The sequence below is a fragment of the Cryptomeria japonica genome, chromosome 8 (genome assembly GCF_030272615.1).
Source record: "Cryptomeria japonica chromosome 8, Sugi_1.0, whole genome shotgun sequence".
Lineage (NCBI taxonomy): Eukaryota > Viridiplantae > Streptophyta > Pinopsida > Cupressales > Cupressaceae > Cryptomeria > Cryptomeria japonica.
This window is the reverse complement of record NC_081412.1, coordinates 266,336-294,331: the sequence shown is the minus strand read 5'-3', so window position 1 is coordinate 294,331 and position 27,996 is coordinate 266,336. Positions and strand designations below refer to the sequence as shown.

General features: G+C 39.1%; 1 protein-coding gene across 1 annotated transcript in view; it reads left to right on the top strand.

Moving 5' to 3' along the window:
- Nucleotides 1–1,486: 1,486 nt before the first annotated feature.
- LOC131053013 (homologous-pairing protein 2 homolog) overlaps nucleotides 1,487–27,996 on the top strand; it is a 71,787-nt gene continuing 45,277 nt past the window's right edge. Inside the window, exons 1-2 of the mRNA XM_057987634.2 lie at nucleotides 1,487–1,625; nucleotides 4,292–4,317. Coding sequence (XP_057843617.1) covers nucleotides 1,598–1,625; nucleotides 4,292–4,317 — 54 coding nt within the window. The 5' untranslated portion in view covers nucleotides 1,487–1,597. The remainder of the gene's footprint in view (nucleotides 1,626–4,291; nucleotides 4,318–27,996) is intronic.

Genomic DNA, 27,996 nt, shown 5'->3' with positions numbered 1-27,996 from the left:
AGGAAAAAAAGAGATTAAGGCTTTTGTTATAGATAAGTTTAACAGGTATATTTGGAGTAAAGAGTTAGGGAGGAGAAAGAGCTATTATATTGAAGAGTTCAATCCAACATATGATCCTTTTCAAAAAGTGTACATACAATCCTGTCTCCCTTGGAGGGCCCAAATCCTTATTGCTCAACTGAGAACTAACTCTCATCAACTTCAATGTGAAACATGACGGTGAAAGAGGCCCAAAGAAATTTGAGAAGAAAGGGTTTGCATCTTTTGTACCTCTAGGGCAGTTGAATCTGAAAGGCACTTCATTTTGGAATGTGATGCCTATAGTGACATTAAGAACAACTATAAAAATGTTTTGACTGCCGACTCTTGATTCAATCTTTGCAATGTGGGGTTTGTTGAGAAATTGGGAGAGCTCATCATCACATTGTATGTAAAAAGAACTGAGATGCAAAAGACAATGATGGCAAGGCTGACTGTCCCATAGATTTTCATTGTTTAACCTCGTGAATGTTAAAAGTTCTTCTTTCTTTCTTTCTTTATTTATTGGAAGACTAAGAAAACACTTTTCGGTTTGCTAGTGGTTCCGATTATCCTTTATGGGTGTAAAGTTTGGGGGAATAGCATGTCGAACCTCAAATGGAGACAAATAGAGAGAATACAAAATCATCCAATCACTAGCAACCTCAAAGTCAATTCAACAGTACCATCTGAGATCCTCTTGGCTGAAGTTGGTATGTACCCTTGAGGCTTCGACGGTCATTCGGTTGCTATGCTACTTAAAAAAGGTGGCAAGTATGGATAAGCACTGTTGGCCCATCTCGATTGTTGATGGAAATTTAAGTCACAGGAAAAAGACTTGGAAGAAACAAAATAACAAGCGGATGAACAAATGGGACATAAATTTGCATGACTGCCCCAACAACAAAGAGGAGATAAAAAAGTGGGTCCTAGAGAAATTTAGGAATGCCATGTGGATAAACCAGGTAGGCAGGAAAAAAATGTACTATATTAAAGAATTCAATCCTACTCGAGCGCATGAGGAAAAATAATATTTGAGATCTGCGATCAACAGTAAGGCCAAAATTCTAATTGCACAATTAAGGACTGGATCTCACCATTTGAGATGTAAAACTGGTAGATGGAAGGTGCCTAAAGAAGAGTGGGAGGAAAGAGCATGCCTGTTTTGCAACAAGAGAATAGTAGAAACAGAATAACATTTCATTATGGAGTGTACAACGTATGAAGACATCCACAACCACTTTGGGAATGAATTAAAAGTAGATAGTCTGTGAACGAGCTTTTTGAAGAGTCAAGACTTCCCAAAACAACATACCTCTTAATCAAAATTCACAAGAGAAGATCCAGCATGAAAAAGAATCTAAAACTGAGATAAGTTGAATTTGTAGATCCCTTAAACCGTTGGGTCTCGTAGACGTCATTAAAACTCATTCATTCATTTATCATAAGGTACGGATCCACCACGTTGAGTTGGTGAAGGCTCAACATGTACAACTAGGAAAACATTATGCGTTTTTCCCGCCAAAAGTAAATATTTATGACCAAAAATATTTGATTCGGCTAACCAGAGCGTTCAACAATGGCACCCAAGGTCGACTCTACCGAGGGTAAATTTCTGCGTCTTTCCAATCTCGCTTAGTTCCTTGAGAGTGCTTGTGCTTGTGGTTGAGTTTTATTTCTTTATCTTTCGTCAACTGAATAATTGATGGAGCATTCCTTCGAGCTCTTTATTCACGAGGGTTTTAGAAGTTGAAATGGTGGCGAGATTCTGTCGTATGGATCTTAGCGTTAAGTCTTTGTTATCGAGAATTGCACAGTCATTCGTCAGAATTTGTATCCCTGTGTCGTCTGTCGATGTATGCTCATTAGGAAAGTCTTATTAAAAATAATTTGTACAAGAAAATGGGTTTCCCGTATTATGCATGAATTTATGTTAGATTTTGTAAATTCATATCATAGAACAAGAAGAGCTGGAAACTGACGACTGAATGCAAACTTCATGCCGAATATATAGATTATAAAATTCCACACGAAGATGGTCATACGAACCTCGCCCATGTTAGTCAATATTTAACTTCAGTAGATGATATGTCACTTTGAGAATCTTTTGAAAGGGTTGATTTCCAAAGGCTTTGGATCAGGAAGAATAGTGATGTTTGTAGCCGTTTATTAGAATACCTTACATCGTTGTGGTTTCTTTTGTCTCGATGAGATATTTTCTATTGCCGAACTTCTTGAGTCACTATTTCTACTGGAAAGTTTCCTGTATTTAGTGGATCAAGATTTTCACAGGTAAAGATTTTGACAACTATATATATATGTGACTGTTTTGATTTCATCTCTTCCAAAGTTTCATGTCTCCTTTGAGACCTGTCTTGACGGAAATAATAGAGCAGATTTCGGGCATCCTTATTTTGTAATTTGGAGCAGTTGCATATTGAACATGTCGAGCTTCAAACTATAACCAACAAACCGTGTTAAGCCAATATTCAACACAAGTTTTAAATTTTTTATGGCAGTCAACAAAAAATTCGGTAGATGTTAGACCTGTTCATTGACATATCCCCCTTCTTTTTCTTTTTCATTTTTCTTGCAAACTCACTGTACTATCAACAAAAAAATGAAGTGCCACGGAATTTACTCAAATAATTTGCTGTATCATGAAAAACATGGCTGGAATTCGCCAGATTTTTTTAATTTTCAGCTGGTGTGATGGTCAAGGCTTAGATGCTTGCACCCATCTTTAAGTATGTCCGAGTTTGAACCTTGTCCATCAGGTTCTCTGACTACCACCACAGATTGTCATTCCTAGCACCTGCTTTCGCAGCGCCTACAAACAGGATAAATTTCCCACTCACTGGGAAATTTCGAACTGTTTGAGTGAATTGGGGTCCACCGCTAGATGATACCTTTCCTGTTTGGGAATGGTAAAAGACCATCACCTCTACGTATCTGTCAAAAAGGTCTTCTCTGCTCTGTAGAAGGTATCTGAACGGGCAGGAGAGGGTTTTATTTCACAAGACCATCCTTCGTAATGCCCTCAAAACTAGATAGCTTTTTGGGCTTTTTTTGGACTAGCAATTTCTAATGAATTGTCTAGTAATTACCCCTAAACAAACCTGGTGAAAACGCTGGAATAAGGTTTTTGTCTTTTAAGGCATTTTCAGTGTGTTTCCTACCGAAATTAATAATGGGAAACCCACGATGAGGAAATAAAAAATGTCAGGCGTGCACATTAAAATCAGGGACGGGAACAAAAATGGATATCAATTTCACAGGACAGTGAGGAAGGAGAACAAGGGCCAAATTTGGGAGAAAGGGAACGATTACCAGACACAAATTCAGAACCAGAATTTAGGGATTTGCTTTCAAAATTGTAATTTTTGAGGTACATTTCTTGAACCATATTTGTAGAGACATAAGTCCTCAAGGTTAGATATTTTACTTTTCATCTCCTGCCTAAAAAAATCTAGATTTAAGGAACTTCAGGATTAGATATATGTACCTAATGCTTGTACAACTTTAAATTTGAGGGACTTCAATCAGAACTACGGGAAAGAATTATAAAAGATGACATAGACAACTTGGGGAATCGGATCAAGAAAAACAATGCACTGATGATATTAAAACAAGGTTGATAATAAAGAACCAAACATGGGTTCTTATTACTCTTGGTGTAAATCACTAGCGGATTCCTTGTCTTCTAGATTTTTTCCAGATGCATCAATTCCTTGTTACCTTACATCCACGCATTCAAATATGCCATCCAAACCATCGTAAAATGAAACATTCCCCAACAATCCTACCAATATTTTTGTTTTACATTGTAACTACTTTGCCTTGTTTCAACATTAGAATTGATTGTGCGTGGATATCGATTCCTTCTTAAATTGTAATTGAATTAGTTAGGAACTTGAATGAATTTTGAAATGCTCATACTCTATTAAAAAAAAAACTTTGATAGTTTCATGGAATTATGCTATGGAGTTGGAATGGTTAATTTCCTGCCTCAAATAGTTGTAAATTGAACCTTAAAAGTATTGGAATTGCATTTTGTGGAAGGTAGCAACGTGTTTGCCATGCTTTCCAAATCAGTCAAAATCATATGAATAATTGTGGTTTCAAATTTAATACGATAATTTTTAGCTTACAAAGATGTATGCATTTAAACGCAGTCTTACTGGAGGATGAACTAAAAGTTAATTACAAGACAGAAGTGCAGTTATTGATCACCATTAGCGTTTCCTAATAGTTCTTTCATGTCTTTTGGCAGCGATTGTCCTGAATTTTGTGAATGAGGTACTCATTTATCTGCTTCTCCTCATTTGTTATCTGTATATTATTTCTAAATAGTAGTTTGCAAATGTAAACTGTTTTTGTGTTCCTGCATTTGCAGAAAAACTGCATTCCTACATATTACAAAATGAAAGTGAAATCAGTTTTTGGAATTGTTTTCCACAGTTTTGGTGTTTCCATTGCAATTTTATTTAATCTGATAATTAAGGATGCTAGGAATATTGCATCATAGAATGCATATGATAACTATTTATTAGGTTTGTTGTAGTTTGTTACATAGGTTAATATAGTGGCTATACGAGTGTTTGTAGGAAGTTAAATTAAAACAACTTGTATATTTAGGAGTCGTTATAGAGTTGTTTCCAATAATATAGGATTTGAAAATTGTATATATATGCAATATGTTATTGAATGAATGCAATGGAGAAAAGAAGAACCATAGTTTCTTGTGTTTAATTTGTGCTGCTACTATTATTTTGCCCAAAATCTCTTTCATGGTATCAGAGCATTGACATTTTTGTGCCTGTGAAGGAGAAGTGAGCAGTTTTGTGATTGTTGTTGGTTATAGAGGGGATACTACGAAATTTCTGTCACCATGTTTGATTGTTGTAGACTGTCGCATAATTTTTTCAAGTATGGAAAATATCAAATGCAACACAGGGAACGTGGAGCGTCATTCTATTTATTGGTATATTGTTTTTTTTTAAATGATTTTTTTTTGTCAATCCATCACAGTTGCAGTAAAAGTGCAATATCTTTCTCATTTGTTAACTAAATTTCAAAATTCAAAATGTTCTGGAAAGAAAAAAAGAGGAATAAAACCCAGAAATTGTTTGAAGAAATTTTCAGTATTGTTTGAGCAGTTCGAAGCAGAAGTTTGACGTGATCAATTTCAAAATCAGCCAGTGGGTATAAAAATGTGCTCAAATCAAAGCTTTGCTGTGGCAAAAAGAGATCAATGAAGAATGAAGTTGCAACTGACAGGATTAATTTGCTTGGAGTAATTGTGATTTTTCTTCTGCAAATTTTGGCAGCCATTATTTAGGATCTGAAGCAATCTGCAAATGTAAAATCCATAAAAGTTGCCGCTAGAGCAGTTGCAGTTTCACCAGCGTGGAGTTGAACATTAAGTCAAGCAAGTATCGATCATAAACATGCAATTTTGTTTTCCTATCATATAATTGTTTAAAATGTGAGTCAATTCATTAATAGTAATTAGTTTATTTTTTAGTCTACTTTTGTAGATTAAGGGTTAATGATAAGTTTTAGATTGAAGTTAAATTGTTATCAGTTTAGTGTCTCAAAAGTGTCATTGAATCAAGTTTTATTATTTCCTTTAAATAAATTCCATTTTCAAAAGTTGTTAATTGTCATGTTAAATTTCTAATAGTGTTGATTATCTCAAGGTGCATTATCGGTGGAATCAAACACATTCAATATTATTTAGGTGAAGTGGGGAAGGATTCATTCTTTCCTCAAAAACTAATGAAATGAGCCAGAAAAAACAAATTTGCTACTCAATTAATTGGAGGATGGAGGCACACGAGATTGGAGGACATTCAACGACCTCTTGTCAATCACTAGTGACGAGACCATAAAATTGCATTTGCGACAAAACTGTTTTAGCCAAAATGACTAAAGTCAAGATCGGTTTCCAAGTGCTAGTGTCTGTCTCATATCATTTGTGATTAGAGTGGCAATGATCTATAATGGTTGCTGCATACGTGACATCGAGGACTTGGTTCTCAAACTTTTTATGTTGTGGTTGGATGTGTATGTCCCCAATCACAATTCTTGGTTGTTTGTGAGTGGATGTGTTTGTCCCCATTTACAAGATGTTGTAACTGATTGGAAGTGTTTATCACCAGTCATAAGATTTGGTGATTATGATTGGATGTGTTTGTCCCCAATCATAATTGTTTTAAGTAGATGTGTATGTTCATGTTCATGACTGATGTTGGATAGACGTGTTTGTCCCTATCCAAACTTGATGTAAATTCTTGAATAGATGTGTTAGTCCCTATCCTTGGTTCCATGGTCCATGTGTTTGTCCCTATCCTTGGATGAAAGTAGAGTGAGCATAACGAGGCTAGTTTCACTACAGCTTCTCATGAGTAGATGTATATGTCCCTGCTCATACCTTATGATGAACTATTGAACGTGGTCACCAAATATTTTTGGTCCACTTGCCCCCATTTGGAGAATGATGCAATATGGGGGGGTGTAAGGTGGTTTGTTAAATAGGTTAATATGGTGGTTACATGAGTGTTTGTAGGAAATTGAGTTAAAACAACTCGTACATTGAGGAGTTGTATAATTTGAAAATCCTATATATATTTAGTATGTTATTGAATGAATGCAATGGATAAAAGAAGAACCATATTTTCTTGTGTTCAATTTTTATTGCTCCTATTATTTTGCTCAAAATCTCTTTCAAAGGAACCACCAAAAATAAATTTTCCATTTAAAGATGCATTCCTTTTAAAAAACGCACTTTCAAAATTTGTGGCCAAGTAAAGAATTTGTGTAGCCACCCAAGCCAATCTATAGGGAGAGTCTTGTAGATTTCTTTTATTCAACAAAGAAACTAGGATCATGGAATGCATTATGCATATAACCTTCTTCCAACTCAATGTATAGGTTTTCTCCAATGCCTTAAGAATGGCCTAGGCATCCATTCGATTATTTGGATGCAATCCCATATAAGTAGAAAAGGAAAAATGGATCGAGCCTTCATTATCTTGATTGATTCCATTGCTCCCTGCTACACTTGGGTTTCCTCGAGTAAGTCCATCAATATTAATCTTAAAAAAACCACTAGGAGGAGCAAACCACTTACTATACCTATCCGCCTTCCTAGAAGATTGCATTCTATGGCTAGGCTGAATCTGTAAGGCAATAGAAAGGGATAACTCCAAGACTTTTGCAATACATACATTTGAAGAAGAAAGATGTTTGTTATTATTGGACTTGGTTTTGGTAGTCACCTTGAGCATGCTCCTAATCTTATGCCATACTTGCATGACTATGCTTTGGCACTCTTGGATGATATGATGGTTTCGCTCTAGCCAAATTTTCCAAAGGATAAAAGAGAAACCAATATCCCATGTAGCTACAAGGAAGGATGTAGAAGTTGGGTGTTGGCCCATGTTAGCCCAAGGGCCAAAACTTTTATAAGGTAGTAGCATGAATATTGTATCTATTCCAGATATTCCATTATAAGCTCTGGATTGCTATACAAAAAGGACATTGAAAGTGAAGTTCTTCACTATTACCATACAGAACACAAATGGAAGGCCCATGTAATCCTTTCTTTTTTATGTTCTCTTGGGCGAGGCATTTATTTTTGTTTAACAACTACATAAATAGGTTACAATTAGGCTAGTCGAATTTATTTCAAATTCTCTTCCATCAAGGAGACTCTATTCCATCCTTTTTGCTACTCTAAAGAATAATAGTGAAGACCAATAGAGTATACTTCTTTAGAATCATTGCCCCAAGCAAGAATATCTTATCGTCCAAAGAACTGCAAGGATGGTGTGCAAGTATAGAAGCAAGAATGCCTTGCTCCTCTGAAGAATTTCCTTTAGGCTAGCTCCAGGATTCCCACTGATGACAAACCAAGGACCTCCCTAGAAGACTAGAGTATTGAAACCAACGACATTGCATTGCCTTGCTGCCAAAAAAAATTCACTCAAAGATTGGAGTTGGAGGAAAGACGAGAATAAGAGGGTGATTATCCCACGAGTTAGTCCAAAACAAAGCATAATTGCCATTATTTACTATCCAAAAAAGCCCTTAATAAGAGATATGCCTCTTTTAATCCCGTTCCAAATAAATCCATCCACAAAATGTCCTCATCTTCTACTCCTCCCAAATACTTAAAATTAAGAATTCTTGCCAAGGTTGATTAGGATTTTTGCACCATTGCCAATATAATTTAGCGGCTTAGTCCTAACTATTGAGAAGTCCAACCTTTCCATCCTCTTTTGGTTGAAAGAATGCCATAGATCAAAACAAAAAATGAAGTTGAAGTCACACAACTCATAACCAAATCAACCCACTCAAAAGAAAGACCATAAACCAATAAAATGCGTTGAAGGAAGGACCACTTGACATCATAGGCCTTAGAGATGCCAATTTAATTAACACGACCTTTACTTTAGAGTTAATATAGTGTGCATAGCTTTAGTTGCTACAACTATACCATCTAAGATCTATCACCCTTTCACAAATAGCTCTTGCTTAGGTGATATCAGGGAAACTAAACACCTTTTTGAGCATTTTGTATTAAGTTTGGTAATTATCTTGTAAGTCACATTACATAGGGTGATAGGATGTTTTTTTTAAGGAATTGGCACCTTCTTTTTGGGGATTGGAGCAAGAAAAGTAGAATAAATGGCTTTGAGCTTTTGCTTGTTTTTTTGTGATTCTCTAACAAACTCTAACAAGTAAATTTTCAAATTTTTCCAAAATTCCTAAAAAAACTCTACAGGAGACCTGTTAGGTCTAGGAGATTTACTTTCTTCATTTGTGATACTATTGTTTCTAGCTCCTCGATGGAAATGGGTTTTAAAAGTATTTTGTTCATACTAAAACCAAGAAAGGAATGCAACCGAGAATGAGTCTTTGTTCGTACATAGCTTGTAGTTCCCACTCTATGAACAAGGAGGAGAAATGCCTAGCAGCATCAATAGAATTATCTTGAAATAAGGTTAATTGATTTCCCTAGGCAAAGATGAGAGAAGCTATAACATTACCACTTTTACATTCCTTCACTAAATAGTGAAAAAAATAAATCCTTATCCCCTTCTTGAAGCCAATCAACTTGGGATTAATGTTTCCAAAAGATCTCACAAAGGTCCCATTCAAACAATTTCTTAGACCATCTAATCTCTTTCAACAACATATCTTTTGTTATTCCCTCCTTTTTAACCTTGAAGGTGATTCTTTTCAACTTATCTCGAATTTGATTTTTAATTTGAAAAATATTTCCAAAAGAGAATCTATTCCTCCTCTTAAGTTGGAATATGACAAATTTGAATCTCTTGAAAGAAGAGTACATAGCTATTCCAAAGAATAGCTTCCCTTCTAACCACCATCCCTCTTTATGTTGGTGGGAATTTGCATCCAAAAGATACGCAAGTTTAAACCTAAAAGGAGGTTTTTTGGAATTTAAGAAAAAGGAGGAAAATTTGATGGGCCAATAATCAAACCCTTTCACCCTAGAATTTAGGAATACTAGTCCAGTTATTCCTACCCAATAATCCAGCACAAGAAAGTTGTCCATCCTTTTAGAAATAGAATCTTTTTTGCACCTTCGATTATTTGAAGTGAATATACCATTGCTTAGCTTCACATCCACCAATTTAAGAAAGGACACATTATCTTTCAACAAGGTAGAAGATGGGCCAAGACAACCAATACCCTCTAATTTTTCATCCAAACTACTTAGAGCATTAAAATCTCCTAGTAGAATCTAAAGGACAGAGGGAACTAAGGAGCCAACAAATCTAATATGGGACCAGAGCAAAATTGTACTCGAAAAATTAGTAAGCGCATAATTTTTGTGAAAAAAAGAGTTTCTCTTGAATGAAAGCATGATGCCACCATCGAAATTGAATTTCTACTCCTTGACCATCAAAATGGTGTGAGCTTACAAGGATCCCATAAACATGTTACTTCACCAGCAGTACCTTGGGAACAATACATTGACATTGGCCTCCTCTCCAAATCTTGGAAGAGACACTAATCATATTCTTCATTGAAAATTTTGTATCCAAAAGAAAGACAACATAAATTAAATCTTGAGTAGCCTTTTGTCAAGGGATGCTACTCATACCCCTAGCTTTCTAAGAGATCACAATCATTTTTGAGGGATACAAAGTGAGTATTTGATGTCTTAATAATACTAGATTCCACTAGACGTTTCCCTATCAACTTCATCTTTCTTTGATCTATTTTCCTTCCAATCTTTGAAATTTTATTAGTTCTCCCTTTCTTAATGTTCTTTTGTTGAAGCCCTAATCGAGGAGGGACCTTCCTTTTGCTATCCTTTTTTGCCCCAGTTTCTTGCAGAGGATCTATTATGGCATTGACTTCATTTGATTTCATTTGAAATTTTGTTGTGTGGACAAAGTTTAATCCTATTACAGGCGATACCTCACCCTCCTATTGTTTCACCGTCTTGTTGTTTGTCAATTTGCTTTGTCTACTTGGCAGTAAGAACATCTCCTTGTCTCGATAACACTTGCTTTTATGAGTTTATATTTATATCAACTAGATTAGGTAAATTACTTGCATCCTTAGAGCGTACTCCTTGGCTAATTGGGATCTTATCTTAGAATCTATTTCACATCCTCAAAGTTTTCTAGAACATCAAATTTGTTATTAAACATCCCTTTAGGAATGTCCTTCTGGTTGACAATTTGTAACCTTCCCCTTAGAAGGGGATTTCATAGGAACGAATCTATTTGCATTTGGCTCTTCATATTGGATTGTTATAATGTGTGGTTTGGAGAATTCTATATATATTGAACCCCAAGTGCACAATTATGATAATTTCTACTCAATTTTTATCAATAAACAATTAGTATTTATTGCTTCTAGATGAAGACTTATTTATAATTTTCAGTTGATATGTTTGATTCTTTCTTAGATATTATGTTTGGAATTTTGCTCAAAGAATTTAGACTCATCTTCAGCTATGGCTAATAAGTTAAATTTAAATTTGTAGTGAATTACAATTAATTGGAATATCTTTGAAAGGTCTCCAAAATTGTACACTAGTTATTGAAAGTAATTCTAAGATTGTCTAAGACATGAAACTTCCATGCAATGTTTGGGTGAGACTGCCTTAGATCTAAATTAGGGGTTTTTGTCCTCTAATTTAGTAATGGAGTTCAAAGCGATTCTAATCTCTAATTCCAAACCTTAAGGGGTTTTGTTGATGTGTCTTTTGTACACGACGAAACACAAAATAAAATACCTAAAGGTACCTTATCCTCTCTTGAACAAAGTTTCCCAATTGCTGAAGATCTCGTTGAAGGATAAGTCGGAGTAAATCCAAGGTTTTGATATGTAGGTTCTCTACATGTGGATAAGCTCTTGCGGTATGATGTGATTTTGCTGGAATCACAAGGGGACTTACATTCGATGACCTGAGCATCTGATTTGCTTTGGATATCACTGGAACGTGGAATTTCACTGGTCCTTGATTTAAAAAGGATAAGGGTTGGAGAAGGATCTAATTCTAACACTAAGAATGTAGGAGCAATGGATGACCTTTGATGAAACTTTAACGAAGTCTTGCTTTGACATGCTAGGATCATCTCCACAAGGTTAGTGAGATCTTCTAAGGAAAGCTTTATGATGTTCAGATCACTGCTACAAGCATAGACACCGTCAGGTTGATGCATATCAATGAAGAAGCGATAATTGAAGTTAAGCTTAATCTGAATGATTCCAGTTGACTACGCAAGGCAAGTTTGCAATCAACAAACCACTAGTAGTATGGATATACAAATTTCACCATTGATCATACAAATTTCTTCCATTCATCTAATAACATGAAATTAAATTTGAGAAGTATAGAGACCATACAAATTGTAGAATCGACACATAGAATTCACCATTCCTTAAATGAAGTTTACATGTCTTTTGCAACAATCTCTTGGCAACAATCTTTGCCTTCCCTTTCTACTCTACTCTAAAGTGCTATCTACTATTGAACTACTAATTATTGACTATATCTCTAACTATTTCCTATTCTTTGACTATTAACTATTAACTATTAACCTTTACAAATGAGGAGCCAGGGCTTTATATAGAGAACCCTTTATAAACAGACGACTTTGATTGACTTGGAATCAATGGCTAGGATTACAAGATAGAAACGCTAATTAGGGTTTGTTACAACAAACTTTTTTAGCCAATGAGAAAATTACATTCCAAGAGTGAGGACCAATAGGAAGCAGGGGTAGGTACACCGAAGTTTGTGCCGCCTCCGATAAATTAGGTACATTGAATTTGGTCATGCTGAAGTGGACCAATCCGATTGGAGGAATGATGACTGGGATGCTACCTTGTCTAACGGTTGTGACTTGGTTGATCCTCCTCTGTCTCTGACGTGATGAATGATGTACTTCCTTTACTCCCATGTGCTTGATGAGGCTTCCTTTTTGTCAAGTCTCCCTTCTTCGGTAGCATACCTCGTCTTGAAGTGCTGGCAAAGCCTTTCTTTGTCATCTTGTGGTTCCTTAGTGTGGCGAAGTGAAGGTTTTGGAGGTAGATGGCAACTCCTAGAACACATGTAGTCCACCTTTATGCCTTTGGAATGTCCTTGATGATGTGGACTAGAACAGGTCGTCCTTGTCTTGGTCTGATCCTCCTCCATCTACAAAACAAACCAAAAGATGATTAAGGGGACATGATATATTTATCCCGATCATAGCATTTCTTACCTTAAATCATCAACAAAAAGGGATTAGAATGAAATTCGCTCAAGATCCTCCCCAGGGACAGGCCCTATAAGAATTTCGCTCTGGACCCTTTGGAAGGGTCAGGAGCGAAATTTGCATTTTAGCTCAAATTTCATCATCTCCTTGCCTTGAACTTCCCTTGACCTTTGAATTGCTTTCTCTTGAAGACATCATTGATTTGACCTCCTAAAAGACCAAAAGAGAGGATTTCGCTTTGGACCTTGGCCAAGGACATGACCTATAAGGAATTTCGCTCTGGACCCTTTGGAAGGGTCATGAGCGAAATTTGCATTTTAGGACAAAATCTTCACATTTTGTGACCACATCTTGCTCAAATGCATGTCTAAGGATGCCTTTAATCTCAATCAACACTAGGCTTGATGCGAAATTGGAGCAAAATAGAGGTTTTAAGAATTTCGCTCTGGACCCTTTGGAAGGGTCAGGAGCGAAATTCACATTCTAGGACAAATTCTATCATTTCTCTACTCCAAAGTGCCTTCCAAGGCAAGCATACACTAGTCTTCTCTCCACCAATGCCTGGGAATCCATCTCTTGACCTTCATCATGAGCAAATTAGGTGAAATTGAGAATTTCGCTCCGGACCCTTTGGAAGGGTCAGGAGCGAAATTCTTGACTTGCTTGTTTTCCTTCACCAAGGTCTATCCTTTTCACTCTCTATACTTGGACTCTCATCTTTGGATCCCTCTCCCATACATGCAACACTTGCTTGATCCTCAAAATGACTAGAAAGGAGAATTTGGCTAAAAATCATGGCCAGGGACAGGACCTATTTAGGATTTCGCTCTAGACCCTTTGGAAGGGTCAAGAGCGAAATCCTTGTCCTAGCTCAAAATCTTGGCCATTGGTGGCCACAATCCATTCCAAGGCATGCCTAGGGGTCCTTCCAAGCTCAATCTACCTTGATCCACACTTAGCTTGACACAAAAATGAAAGGAAAAGGTGGATTTTAAGAATTTCGCTCTGGACCCTTTGGAAGGGTCAGGAGCGAAATTCACCTTCTTGAGCTTATTTCATCATTTGTCTACTTCAATTCACCTCAAAAGGGCAAGGACATATCAATCTATTGCTATCCAGGCCATAAAAACCAAGAACTTGACTTGTTTTGAAAGGGAAATAGGTGCTCTTAAGAATTGCGCTCTGGACCCTTTGGAAGGGTCAGGAGCGAAATTCTCCTTCAAGGCCAAAATCTTGCACATTTGGTGATCACTAGCAACTCAAATCCATGGTTAAGGACATCTCCAATCCTAATTCACCCTAACCCACACTTGGCTTGGCACAAAATTGAGAAAAAAGGGAGGTTTTGGGGAATTTCGCTCTGGACCCTCTGGAAGGGTCAGGAACGAAATCCACATTCTAGGCTTAACTCTTCATCTTTTCAACTCCAATCTTCCTTGCAAGGCAAAAATACACCACTCTACTTGCACCTACGCCATAGGAACCACTGTCTTGACCTCATCCAAGAAGAAAATAGGAGTTTCCAAGAATTTCGCTCTCAGGAGCGAAATTTCTATTTTAGGCCAAAATCTTTCACATTTTCACTTTGAGTCACTCCCCAAGGCAAAAACATGTCAATCCACCTTCCAACATGCCTTAGAAACTAAGAACTTGGCCAAAACAAGGAAGAAAATGAGGTCTATGGGGATTTTCGCTCTGGACCCTTTGGAAGGGTCAGGAGCGAAATCCACATTCTTGGTTGGTTTTCCACTTCCTTCATCCAATTCTCCTTCAAACTTGATCAAATTCAAGCTCCTTTCTCCACATTTAAGTGAATCCACCATCAAACTAGCTCAAGACAAGGTCGTTTTCATCATTTTAGGCAAGATAGGGGGTCAAACTGAGGATTTCGCTCTAGACCTAGGCCAGGGATAGGACCTATAGGGAATTTCGCTCTAGACCCTTTGGAAGGGTCAGGAGCGAAATTCTCCTTTTGGGTTGATTTCTACCACTTCATCGCCTCAAACCTCTTCTCAAAGGCAAATATGCATCAAATCTTCCTCAACCATGCCTCAAAAATCCAAAACTTGGCCATATCAAAGAGCAAAACAGAGGAAAAGTGAATTTCGCTTTGGACCCTTTGGAAGGGTCAGGGGCGAAATTCTCATTTTAGGCTCATTTTCACCTTTTTCCTCCCTTCTTTGGCTTGGATATAGCTTATTAGGCCTCTCCTGATCATCCTCCAGTCCAAGTTAGCATTCACTTCAAGGTTTTGTGAAAAAAAAAGGGTGTCATATGAATTTCGCTCTAGACCCTTTGGAAGGGTCAGGAGCGAAATGCCTCCTTATGCTCAAATCCTGACTTCATTTTCATATTTCTTCACTCCAAATAAGTGTTTTTGCCCTCAATAATGCCTAGGAATGAGTTAGTTCTAAGTTTGGATCAAAGTAGAATGTTCTATAGAGGAATTCGCTCTGGACCCTTTGGAAGGGTCAGGAGTAAAATTGGATTTCGCTTTGGACCCTTTGGAAGGGTCAGGAGCGAAATTTGACATTTTGGTCTCTCCGTCAGGATTCATATATGGAATATAACATTTAAGTATAAGAACTTATACTTTAAGTTATATTCCATATATACTGTCAGGATGTTTGAGAGTGGTTTCAGACCTCCAGGAGTTATAATGCAAAATCTTGTTTTTGGAGGATTCTTCAATTTTAGGATATGATTAATAATTAAGTTGGACACATAACCAATTTGTTAATATGTGAAAGGATGCGATTGAAGACAGATGAAGGGAAACGATTTCAAAGAGACAAGAGACGTGTCTCTTTAGACGCCCTTCATCCTCATATATTAAGACAAGCCAATTCAGTCCAAAGGGGAGGAGAAGAAAAATTATAAAGGAAATAATATAAGACACAATCTGATGGAAACTTGCACTATAAGTCCATGGAAGAAATCAAGCTGTGGAATAGGGAATCACAAAGAAGACATTGCATAAGATCGTTGCCCAATGCAAACACAACTTGCATAGAATTGTCGATAAAATCTAAGGAAGGAGATCCAAAGCATACATTACACAGTAACACATTGGAAAGAGCATCATTCTCTATTCTATTCTGCAGATTGAAACACCTAACTTACATCATTTTCTCACCGTTACATCAGATATAGCAGAGTTGCAGATCAAAGATCATCCTTGCATAAACATCACGGAACATATCAGGAAAAGCAGATATAATTCATCTACACATAACATTGATTGCATTATACCTGGTGTATATCTATATTGATCAAAACCGTCTTGCATACACCTAACTGTCAAATCAGAGATAGCAGTGATATTGACTTCATAGCATCAAATTACAAGTGGAAATCATTGTGTATCAAACCATTCTCGATAAATTATCATTATTTACAAGTATTAATAGTCAAATTGAGGAAAGAATACTCTCGTAATTGATTCTTATAAGTTATATGTTCCTATTTTACAAGTCATAAAATATGGGGACATTACACATGAGCACCATATCACTGTACTCATCCTTGAAATCAATAAACATGAGCCTCTTTGGTAGCTTAGATTGAGGTCTCTTTGGTCTGATCATCCTATCCGAAGTGACAAGATCCATACATCTTCTAGGGCCTTTCTCAAATAATGCCATGACTCTTGTTTTGTTCTATTCAACATCCCATCATAGCAAGGAATACCATATGCTTCTCTAATTGCATCTTCTGAGAGGAATGCAAGAACGACTCCATTAGGTGCCAATATTCTCCTTGTTTGGGGATCATAGCACCTTGCACATTCAACCATCGACTCGTTGCATTGGACTGCCAGCGGGAAGCCTGCTGGTTTATATATTCCATTCTTGACCATGTTCACCACCAAGGTAGATGGCATCTAGGCTCGGGGTCCAAACATTCTCTTCTTGAACTTGATCATATCCAACTGCTCCAAGTTAGTATCTCCAACCTTCTTCCACCTTGATGAAATTTGAGACTCTGGGAAGAAATCTCTAAGCATGGTCCTCATTTGATCCTTCCTTGCACTACCTTCGGTCTTTGATCCTGACATGTTTCTATATGAAGCTCGAAATCAATAAACCTTGGGTTTGGAAATGAATAATGACTGAGAAGGTTTTAAAATCACAAATTCCAGAATTGTTTAAGTTCTGATTTCTACTTATAAATTTTGAATTTAACCCCTAAAATCAGAAATTAACACCTTCAATGTTAATGGAATCATGAAATTCACAATATTCGAATATGAAACTCATCACAAATTAGGCCAAAATCTAACATTCAATACTTGACAGGGTCTGATTTAAATCTGAATTCCAAATGTATGCCTTGAAATTTGATTGATTTCCTTGATCAATACCCGATTTAGGCTTTCATCTTCGATCAGCCTTTTCTTCTTCAATCCAATAATTCGATAATTGCCTTGAAACTCGCCCTTCAATGTTGATAAATTCTGATTTGATTTCGAATTTTGAAGCCTATTCCTTGACTGCAAATTGATCTTTCCTTCAGCTACTGCGAATCTAGATATCTTCCTTTGATGCAAATTTGCTTGGTGATTTTGAAATCAAATTGTGATTAATAGTGCACCTTTTTTTCTTGCTTTATAGGGGTCTTACCTCATCACATATGTGCAAGTTGGCCTTGTATAGGCAAATAAAATTCTTGAATTTGTTTATCTCAGCACTTTCTCACAGCTGACTTGCTTTTCTTATTCCGCAATTTCATTGAAATTCAAACTCAAAAGGGTGGAAATTTGATATGCACAAGGAAGTCTTGATTTTTGACAAGGGTGGGATTTCGACCCCTACAAGGAAACTAGGAAGTTTGCACTTTGCTTTGTAAACTTGGCCGAAAGGGGGGGAAGTTTGACATGCACTAGGAAATTTTTTTCTTCCATGCTTTAAATATTTGTCCAACATTTACCTCCAAGAGTGGAAATTTGAGTGGTAGGAGGAAATTTCCATTCTTCCCTCTCAAACTGCCATTTATTTAACTTAACTCAATTCATCTCCCAAGAGTGGAAAATTGACACCTAGGAGGAAATTAGGAAGTTCCTGGTTTTTCATCCTTTCCTGTTTGATTTCTCTTGCATTGTCCATCAACTTACCTAAAGGGTGGAAAATGGATCCCTAGAAGGAATCTAGGAAGTTTCCCAAAGGGTGGGATTTCGTGGTAAACAAGGAAATTCCACTCTTCATTTTCACTTGTAAATTTTCACTTAGAGTGGAAAGTCGACCCTTAGGAGGAAGATTCCACCTTCACTTCCTTTCCTTCAATTAGACTTGATAATTCACTCAATTTCAAAGGGTAGAAAAACGACCCCTAGGAGAAAACTAGGAAGTTTTCCTTTTTCTTCATTTTTCATTTAACACTTGATCTCTAGGAGTGGAAATTCAACCTCCACAAGAAAGTTAAGATTTTTGACTTGTGAAAGGGTGGAAATTCATGGTCAATGAGGAAATTCCACTCTTTCTTTTCACTTTTACTTGCAAACCTTCTTCAGGAGTGGAAAATCGACCATGACAAGGAAATTTTGTTTTTCACACTGTGCTGAAGCAAACCTTATCACTAAACACTTGATTTCGACTGTAATGTCCCCATTTTTGAGTTCTTTAGCAGTGCAGTTGTCGCTGACTTTCTGGGTTTGTGTCAGCCTGTTCAGGGAGGTAATTTGATGTTACCAAAGAGCTCAGATGGTTTAGAGGAGTCATATGACGCTTTCAGATGTTATTTATAGTAAGTCACCCGATTGGCTTCATTTGTCATTATTCTTCATTGGGGTCACTCCAGTGCGATCAGATTTCAATTCAGATGCTTTTCGACAATTTTTGTCAAATTGGTGCATTAATAGCTTATTTTAAAAGTATTTTACTAAGGTCGCAAAAATTAATTAAAATATTTAAAATGCACAAGTGTGATAGCTCGTCGGAACCGGGGGAAGGAGTTTTAAATCTTGGAAGCATAAAACAGGGACCTTGCACGTCAAATTTTCATTATTTTAATGAAGAGATCATTTTCAAAGCTTAAAAGGAGTTTAATTTATAAAGGGGTTCTTGGGAGACATAAGTTAATGTTTCTTTATGTTTATTAAAGAGACACTTAAGTGGGTGACTAAAAAAGGGAAATAAAATAAAGGAAAAGTTATTTTCCCCACATTGGCAAGGAGGATAGGCAACTTCCAAGATGAAGTTATAAAATGAATTGAAGAGCTCATTCTTCAGTATGCTTGGTTGATTGAAGAAATTACTTATTTAGTTTGGAGGAGATAATCTTCCTGGGGCTTTGAAGATGAAATCCCTCTCAGCTATCAATCTCCATGCTGTTGCAATATACAGTCTGGGGGTTTATTTGGTGCTTGCAAATTAGAGAAGACTATTATGCACAGTGAATGGTGAATAGTGAATTGCTACAGTGGCGTGAATAGCAAACCGCTACAGTAACATGAATAGTAACTTTGCTACAGTAGCATGAACAGTGAACTGCTACAGTGATGTGATCATCTCCAGCAGTATTGAACAGAGGATTGCTGAGCGTTGAAGCATATTGCTTGAGATATCAATTTCTTCCATTTGCCAATATTACAGCTGCCAGGAAAGGGTTCAATCTGAAGGTTTGGGTTTGAAATGAGGAGTGCCAAGGGTTAAGTCTGATCTGCTGTTGGAGACTGAGTATTTCCATTGGTTTATTGCAACTGTAGACTGCCGTACATGTTCAGGACTCCTTGCAGCAGTGCCGTACTGTTTGGGAATCACAACTAGGGTGTTGTGCATGACTGAAGATTGCCATTCGGGTTTTGTGAACCCAATGTAGCTGCTGTAACAGTCATAAAACATATCAAAACTGAATCATATAAGTCTGGAAGTGACTGTGGTCTGCCATGCTAGCATAGAGTGAGCCATAGCAGCAGCTGAGAGCAACCATACAGGTCTGCAATGCAGTGACTGGGTGCCAAATAGTGTTGGAGGTGCAAAGTCAAGGGTTTAGATATGCTGTTGTATTCTCAATAATCTTTATCATGTTGGAGCAGTAAATTGGTATGCAAAACATTGTGTTATTGTTACTTATTAATGGAATCGAAGTAGACATTGGTTGTTAATGATTTCTCAGATTTACTGGTGTTTGAATAATAAATATATCTGCTGTTGTAGCTTCAGTTTTATCAGTAATAGAAATGGTTTATGTGTGCATTGGATCCTATACTGTTATATTCACTTGTGTTCTATCTTAGTGAGTAGCAATAAACAAATATATACATCTGCAAATTGAGAACAAATCAGAAAATCAGTAATCAGCTTGCAAGTAAACTGTTTGACAAAATTACAGTGTGTGGAAGGCACAAAACATTGGTCTAGAACAGGGGGCGTCCTTACATCGACCATCCTACAAAGGGTGGGAAAACAACCCCTAGGAAGAAATTTTGGTTTCACTTACCTTGACCTGGAAAACACAACGACCGACAAAGGCTTTGATAAATCCCTTTAACTCTACTTTTCCAGACTTGACAAAAATCTCTAAACTTGAGCAAACCTAACCTTGGCAATGAACCGTGAACTTCAATCTAGGACCCAAAGAGAACTCCTTCATAAGCCCCAAACCTCAAGATTGCAACCAAAACTGCCAGCCCAAGCAAAAAGAGGGCGTCTCCATTTGCAATGGGGCGATGTGTGTCAAAGTCACAACATCTAGTGACTCTACTGGGGAAATGTTCTCGAAGATTTCAAGAACAAAGCTCATTCCAAACCTAGAATTTTCGATTAATTCTTCTAACGTATCAAGAGACTAGGAAACATACTTAAAATGGAAGAGAAATATCAAATTGTATCAAAATACTTAGTCATTGATTACCTACTCATGTGCAAGTGTATTCATTCCTTCTCACAAGACCATTGTAACCCTTGGAATCCATCATGGCTAGCTACGTGAGTAGTCCAAACTCCAAAAGCATTTTGGATAGAACCTCACTGCCAGCAAGTGTCTAAAGCCCCAATGACGTTATCATTGTAATCTCACAAATATTGCTCCATTGCTAGTCGGGCGTCCATAGCCCGATGGAGTTATTCACATGTTCCCAAAGCCAAAACTTTGATATTTCATTTCATTAACTTTTTTCTTTTTTTTCCCTTTTTCTTTTCTTTTGATATTGCCTTTCTTTTTCACATATTTTCCGCACTTTGGCTTGTAAGCAATGAAGCTTACGTGTGTTCAACAATTACAGTGGTGTTGAAGCAGAATTTAAGATTTTTCACTAGCCATGACTTCACCTAAGAAACCACAATGACTGGGAGTATTTGATTAAATGTGTAAAAATATAATAATCAAGAGATTTTAGTATAAGGATACAATAGGCGATTTCCTTCCATGTCAAGAACAAGTCCTAACCAAGTGATAAAATTAAGAAAAACAATCTCGAATTCTAAAGAACTTCACAAGTATTCATTCAGGAAATGGATTGGACATAACTAGCGAGGCACCAAAGTGAGTCTTAACTACACCACCTTTCTCACAAATGGAGATCCCACAAAACTAAAACTAAAGAAAACCAGAGAGACTCAAAGTGAACTAAACTAAGGCAAACCACCACTAAAACCAACTAACTCTAGGCAAACCAAAACTAAAATTAAAATTGAAAGGAAACTAAATCTAAGAAGAACTCACCTACTCTAGGACAAGACTCAAAAGAGACCTATTCTAACTATATACAAAACAAGCTCCACAAGAAAACTGATGGTTGGAAATAATGTTTGAGGAATTGTCCATTGACCAGCAATGGAACATTCTCTCTAGTTAAGGTCTTCAATTTGAAAGCATTATCTCCCAAAATCTCGGAGATCTGATAGGGACCTTTCCAAAGTTTATCGAATTTATCATGTCCACCTTTCTTTTCATAAGCTTTGTCCCAATACAAAACCAAAATGAGCTTTCACTTTTGCTTGTCTATCGAACTGATGTTTCACAACTCCTTGGTGTTTAGCAAAGTTGTCCAAGGCTCTGTCTCTCTTTTCCTCAAGATTCATCAATTGTGTCAATTGCGTTTGGACCCTATCCTCACACTCTAGGTATTCTTGCATGAATTGCAAGGTTGGGATTTTCAATTGTACCAAGAAGATTGGATCTTGTCCATACACCAAGTGATAAGGAGAAGTTCCTAAGGAATTCTTAGCTTGGGTTCTATCTGCCTAGAGAGCAAATTTCAACTGTGTGCCAATTCTTAGGATTTCTATCTAGCAATTTCTTAATGACACTTGGAGAAAATTTTTGTTTGTGGACTCAACCAAACCATTACCTTGGGGATAATATTTTGACGAAAACTTCAAGTTCATTCCATAGTCAAAGACCCAATGTTTGGTCCTTAATGCGAGGTTGGTAAACTCACGGATAAAACAAGGATTTCCCACATGTACCAACTAGTCATGTAACAAAATGTTCATATATCAAAGCATAAGTAACAATAACAAACTGCTATACCAGAAGAATGATATTTTTACTGAATTTTGAAGAATATGCCAGTACAATACCCTCCTTGTCGAGGTTCCATCCGAATCATATATAGACTTGACGGTTGGCCAAGTTGCCAACCGTCACTAACTACCAACTACCCCACGGGAACCTCTCGGCGACTCAAACATAACCAAACATAAACACCCATCCCAACTACAAACTAACATATGTTATTGACCCCTAACATCAGCCCCCCCAAAAAGTAGTCATCTTCCAGACGACTAAGACAATAGGAGCTGGAATACAAAACAAAAGACTAAGAATGAGAAGGGGAGGAGGCGTCCCTGTAGTGGTCGAAGAGGAAGGTTGTTGCCTTGTGTGGAGTTTGAGGTTCTTCTCTGCTATTAGCTGCCGTTCCCGTGCCTTCTTCACCATGTCTGTGGCTTCCAATAGTTTTTTGTCTTTTTGCTCCATCTGTAAGGTAAGCTCAGCCACTTTTGCTGCCAATACTTGCACCTCCTTCTGCATGCTGCAACGGGCCTCATAAGTAGTCACCTTCGTTTCTAGCTCAACCCTCAGGTTTTTCTCTACTACGGGTAGCAGCGCACGCTTCTCCCCTTCTCCAGTTTTGCTACATACAGCCGTTGGGCCTGCTGCTCTATCTGGCTCTGTCGCATCTGCAGGTACACATCCCAGAAGGATCCTTTCATAGTGCGCAAGGTGGCGCCCAAGGTGCCTACTCCTTCCACCAGTTGCATGCGCGTCCATTCTTGTACCATCTTCGATGTACTACTATTTGGCCACCCCTGCTGATCAAAGTGGCGCCCAAACTTGTCTGCACATCTAGAAGTTGTGAAGTGGCACAGTTTCTCAGCATTGGCGGAGTTGCCGACATCCATCTGCGCAGTCAACTGTGCCATTCCACGTGCTACATTTGAAATCCCCTGTAGCTCCCCAAAGAACCGCTGGAGCGAGCCTGTTGGATCGCTAGGGTTTGGTGGAGTGAGGTGAAGTCCTGCCAGTAGTCCTTCCGACCTGCTTTCCCCAACATTGATGATCTTCGGGCTCTGCCCACCACTTCCTATTGCTCTATTCTTCTCCTCAATAGACATCCCCTCATCCTGATCTGTGATAGGGGTAGTCCTGTCCTGTGTCTGTTTCGGTCCAATGGCCATCGCGTGTGGTGAAGGGGAGGGGGGAGGGTGAGGTGTGAGTGCAAACTGTCCCAGCTACCCATCCAACGATGCATCTATATCCTCATCCGTCAGTGTCTCTAGTGCTGCCAACTCCTCCAGGCCATCTCTCGTCATCGGTACATCCCCTTACTCATCTTTCTTTGCTGGTACCGTAGTAGTACATGTCGTACTAGTACCCGTCGGTACCGTATTAGTACTTGTCGATACCGTACTAGTTCCCGTTGTACTAGTACTGATTCCCTGTACGACTACCTCTTCTTCCCTTGGTACGACCGCCTCCTTAGCTATTTTATTCGGACTATGCTGTACGACCTCTGCCACCGTCCGGTCTGCCATACTGGTACGTTCCGCAGCTGGTACAACTTGTGACTCAAGTACAACTAAACTGATTTGCGGCAGTGACACCCGCCGTTGTGTCGGTGGTTCTCCTTCATTGATTTTCTAGAACAACACCCCTACTGGTCGTACGTCCTCGACCGGACTGACTACTGTAAGTGCTTCTTACGGTACCAAGTGTGCTGAAGAGGATAATTTTGGGGGTGTAAATTTCACCCGCGTGCTCTTCCACTGTGCCCGTAGCCCTCCATGCTGCTCTTCCTCTTCCTCCTCTTCCTGTTGCTACGATTCTGCTTCCCCTTCATCCTCTCTTGCTATGTGTGGTGCCATACAGAACCCCTCATCACCAGTCTCCTGTTCCTCAGTCTCTTCGGCCTCTTCCTTAGAATCTTCGGTGTTGCTGTCATCTTCAACCTCTACGGACACGTCCAACTTCCTCCTCTTTGCCGGCTGGGCGGTGTCACCAAGTGTGTCCAGATGGGCATAATAGTACATGGTCGGCTTATTAGGTTCTACCCTTCCGTGTGGTTCGAAAATCATGAATTCTTTCCGCCAAAAGTTGTCCCTAGTTGTACACTTTGCCACACTTAATCCCATTCATTAACCCTATCATCCAGACGACTATGTTGGATGCACGGCTGGCTCCTGTGAGTTGACTTTTTACCAAGTCCATCAACATTCTCCATTCTTCTGGTGCGATAAAAGCACGCTTCAATCCCCTACTGTCAGACCAAGCGCTCTTCCATTGCTCTTCTGTGAGGTCATCTCTACATACCAAGTCTAGCAACCACTTCTCCTTGGTGAGCTTCTTGGCTGGTTTCGTTGCAGATGCCCCCTTCTCGGGTATACCAAATACCCTCTTGAAATCTTCTACCTTGAAGGAAACTCGTATTGTGCAGCCCTGGAATTGAATGATGGAAACCCTTTCCTGACTGTTGTATCCAGATACCATAGTTCGTAGCATCGACTCAAAATCCTTGATGTTGAATGTTGGCATCTGAATGGCATGGTCTACTTGTGCTTTCCTGAGGGAGCCCTTTATCACATGGTCGGGGGAAGTTTCCTCCCACCAAGTATGGCATTCGCTACCAGTCACGCTCTCAGAGGCTACATTCTCCGCAGTGATTCCCTCCGGATCCTTCTACACTTTTGGCTTGATTTTGGCCTTCTTGCTGTCGCTGGCTGGATCTGTAGCGGTCATGGTTGCACTGCAATTGCTTTGCCCTGTTTTCTTGTCTTTGTTCCGTCCTTGACCGTTATTATAACGGTCTGCAAGTGTGATCCGCCAATTTGTACATATCATTCATTGGACCAACTGCTGTGCTGTACGGATTAGTCCGTACGCCTCCCTTCCCTGATCATACGACCTCTTCAACCTGTGCCAACTCTGCACGAATGGTACGGATTTCAGTACTGATGCTTCCAAACTTTTTATGCAATTCCTCTCGGCACCGGCAAAACGTATGGTCCTCTTTCCTCTGCTTGTACGGTATTCCTTTCCTTTGTTTTGACCACCGTATGCTATAGTACAAACTTCCAACCTCCACGTACGGATTGTAGTGTACGTCGTACGGGTTGCGTGGTGTTTGTTGTATGCCGTACGGATTGCTTGATGGTTGCCGTACGTCGTGATGCGTACCAATTCCCTCGTATGGAATGCAATGCAGTGTTTGTCGTACGACGTGATGTGGATACCGTACGCCGTACGGTGGGACGTCGACACACTGTACTACCTTGCTGTGTTCGACTTACATTGTACGACCTTGCCGTGTTTGCCATACACTGTACAGTGCTCTGCTCTGGGATAGTCGTACGACGTTTTGCTTGGTACCTTGCCCTGTTGTCGTGGTCGCCGTACGTCGTGTCATTCAATGCTTCCTCTTCCGTACGTTGTCGTACAATATGTTTGCTCCGTGTTTTTTTGTTTTGTTTTTGTAGTCGCCGTACGGTGTGTTTGCCTTGGGTTTTTGCACGGATCAATTGGTGTGCACTGCATCCTCTGTTCGTTCGTACCCGCAATCCGTATGATGTATGGGCTCCACTTGCTTGCTATGCGTGTTGGCCGTACAACCCTTTCTGCACTCTCCTTTTCTCCTCTGCAGATTCCGCTTCCAGTATCTGGACATTGCTTGTGTGCTGTGTACAAATGGGCTTTGTAGGGCTTTAAATAATCATTTGATCTTCTCAGGGTTAGGGTTAGGCTCAAATATTTCATTAATTTCTTATAAAACAATTGCCTCTTTATTAATTGTATTTTTTCCTTACTTTGTTCCATTACTCTGCCTTGCACTTTAATTTATTTTCTATACTCGCTAACCCTCGTCTTTTTATCTCTTCCATATACTTTCCTTTTCCCACTTTTAATATCCCGTCTCTTATCAGCTGTTTTAATTCTTTTATTTGATAACACTTTTTAAATGTAACTCTTCGTACCTTCAGTTTACCAAGGTATCTCAGGGTTAGATTGCATCGTTTAGATGGCCCTCTGTGATCCACATAGCAACTTATTGCCTCTATGAATGCTGCTGAATGATCTTTCCACTCCCCTAGTTTCCTCCTTGTTGTTCGGGTACTGGATTTCTTCCTCGCTCTTCCCTTGTCACTAGACCTGTCTTCCTTCCACTTTTTGTTTGATCCTTGGTCGGCGTCCTCATCTCCAATGTTCCTCTTCATTCCTGAGGGGTCATTCTGAGTCTTCAGCTTTATCTCCGAATCGTGCAACCACATACAAACGTGCGGCAACCTCCTGTAGCATTCTTGTGCACAACACGACCCCACATACTCCAGGTCCCATATCTTGTCAACTAACGGAGCGGGTCCCACCCCTTTATATCGCCTGTCAATGTAGCGTCCTCCGTATTGTTGGTACCATTTCACTTTTTCTCCGTCAACCTCCGGTGGTCTCGCGGGGTTAGGGATCACTCGGTATAATGAATTTGGTTTGGCTTCCGATTCGCCTAGCTGGGAGGCGATGATGAATAAGTCTTCTGTTTTCAGCACCTTTTTTAAACAGGGACCTAGGGTTGCCTCGTACTCCTCTAAGTCAAGTTCCGCCTCTAGGTCTACAGGTTCCTCCTCTTTATTTGCACTCTCGGCTTTCCTTTGGGCTTCAACCTCTTCATCGATATCGTATGCTACGTACCCTTCTCAAAGACCTTCATATGGGGCTCGCTTCTTCCAGTGTCCTAAAACCTGTACCCATACAGTTGGCTCCCCAAAATACGCGTTTGTGAGGTGCTTGTGGTTCCTGGGAACCGCAACACCTTCCACCTGCTTTGGCACAAGCCGCTCTTCCATGGCTGCAAAAGACTTTGCCCACTCTTCATCTCTCCAGTAGGGTTCTGCTTTTATCATCGGGTCTTCGTCAACTTCCTTGCTCTGGCCAATGGTCTAGTGCCCTTTTGTAGCGTATCCCAGCATGTTAATCCTGATCACAGGTTTGTTCCGTTCTTTGTAGATTTTCAGCTTTGAACCATTCACTGGGTCCCTGATTAGATTGTTATCCAGAGTAGATAGCTTCACTGCCTCGTTCTTGTCGACCTCTCTAATCTTATAGGGTCCGAGGCAACGAACTTTAAACTTCCTTGGTCGGAGTTCATTCCGGCTGTTATACTTCAAAACCAACTGCCCCGGTCGGAAGTTGACCCGCCGTAGGTGCTTGTCATGCCAACACTTCCAACCATGTTTTGATGGGTCAGGGAAGGATATCGCCCAAGCTTGGGTACAAAAACTAGATACATACCTTTCATACAGCCCCATGACCAAAGGAGATGCTATAAAATTTGCCATACTGCATTTAACCTGAACAACCCATAATTGGTGGCATAACGGTCTCATTACCCTAGGACACAAAAATGTCTCCACCTACAATGAGTTTACCCAAAAGCTCATCAGTCGGTTCGACCAAAAGGACTCCGAATGGTACTTCCAAGAGTTAACACACCTTAAGCAATCAGGAACCATTGAAGACTATATAGACCAATTCCAAAACCTATCAGTAATGGTCCCCGACCTATCCCAGAGAAGGCTTACCTACATGTTTTTAGAAGGCTTGAAAGACTATTAAAATTTTTGTAAAACCCTTGGAACCACAGAATTTAGGAGAGGCCATTAAGAAAACTAGGATGGTCGAATTTAGTGCTCCCAAGAATACCTCAACCAAGACACCCCATAGGAATGAGGGACCCCAGAGGGACCGCTGGGAGAAGCCTTGCCGCTCTTGCAAGAAACCTTGGAGTTTGAATCACCAA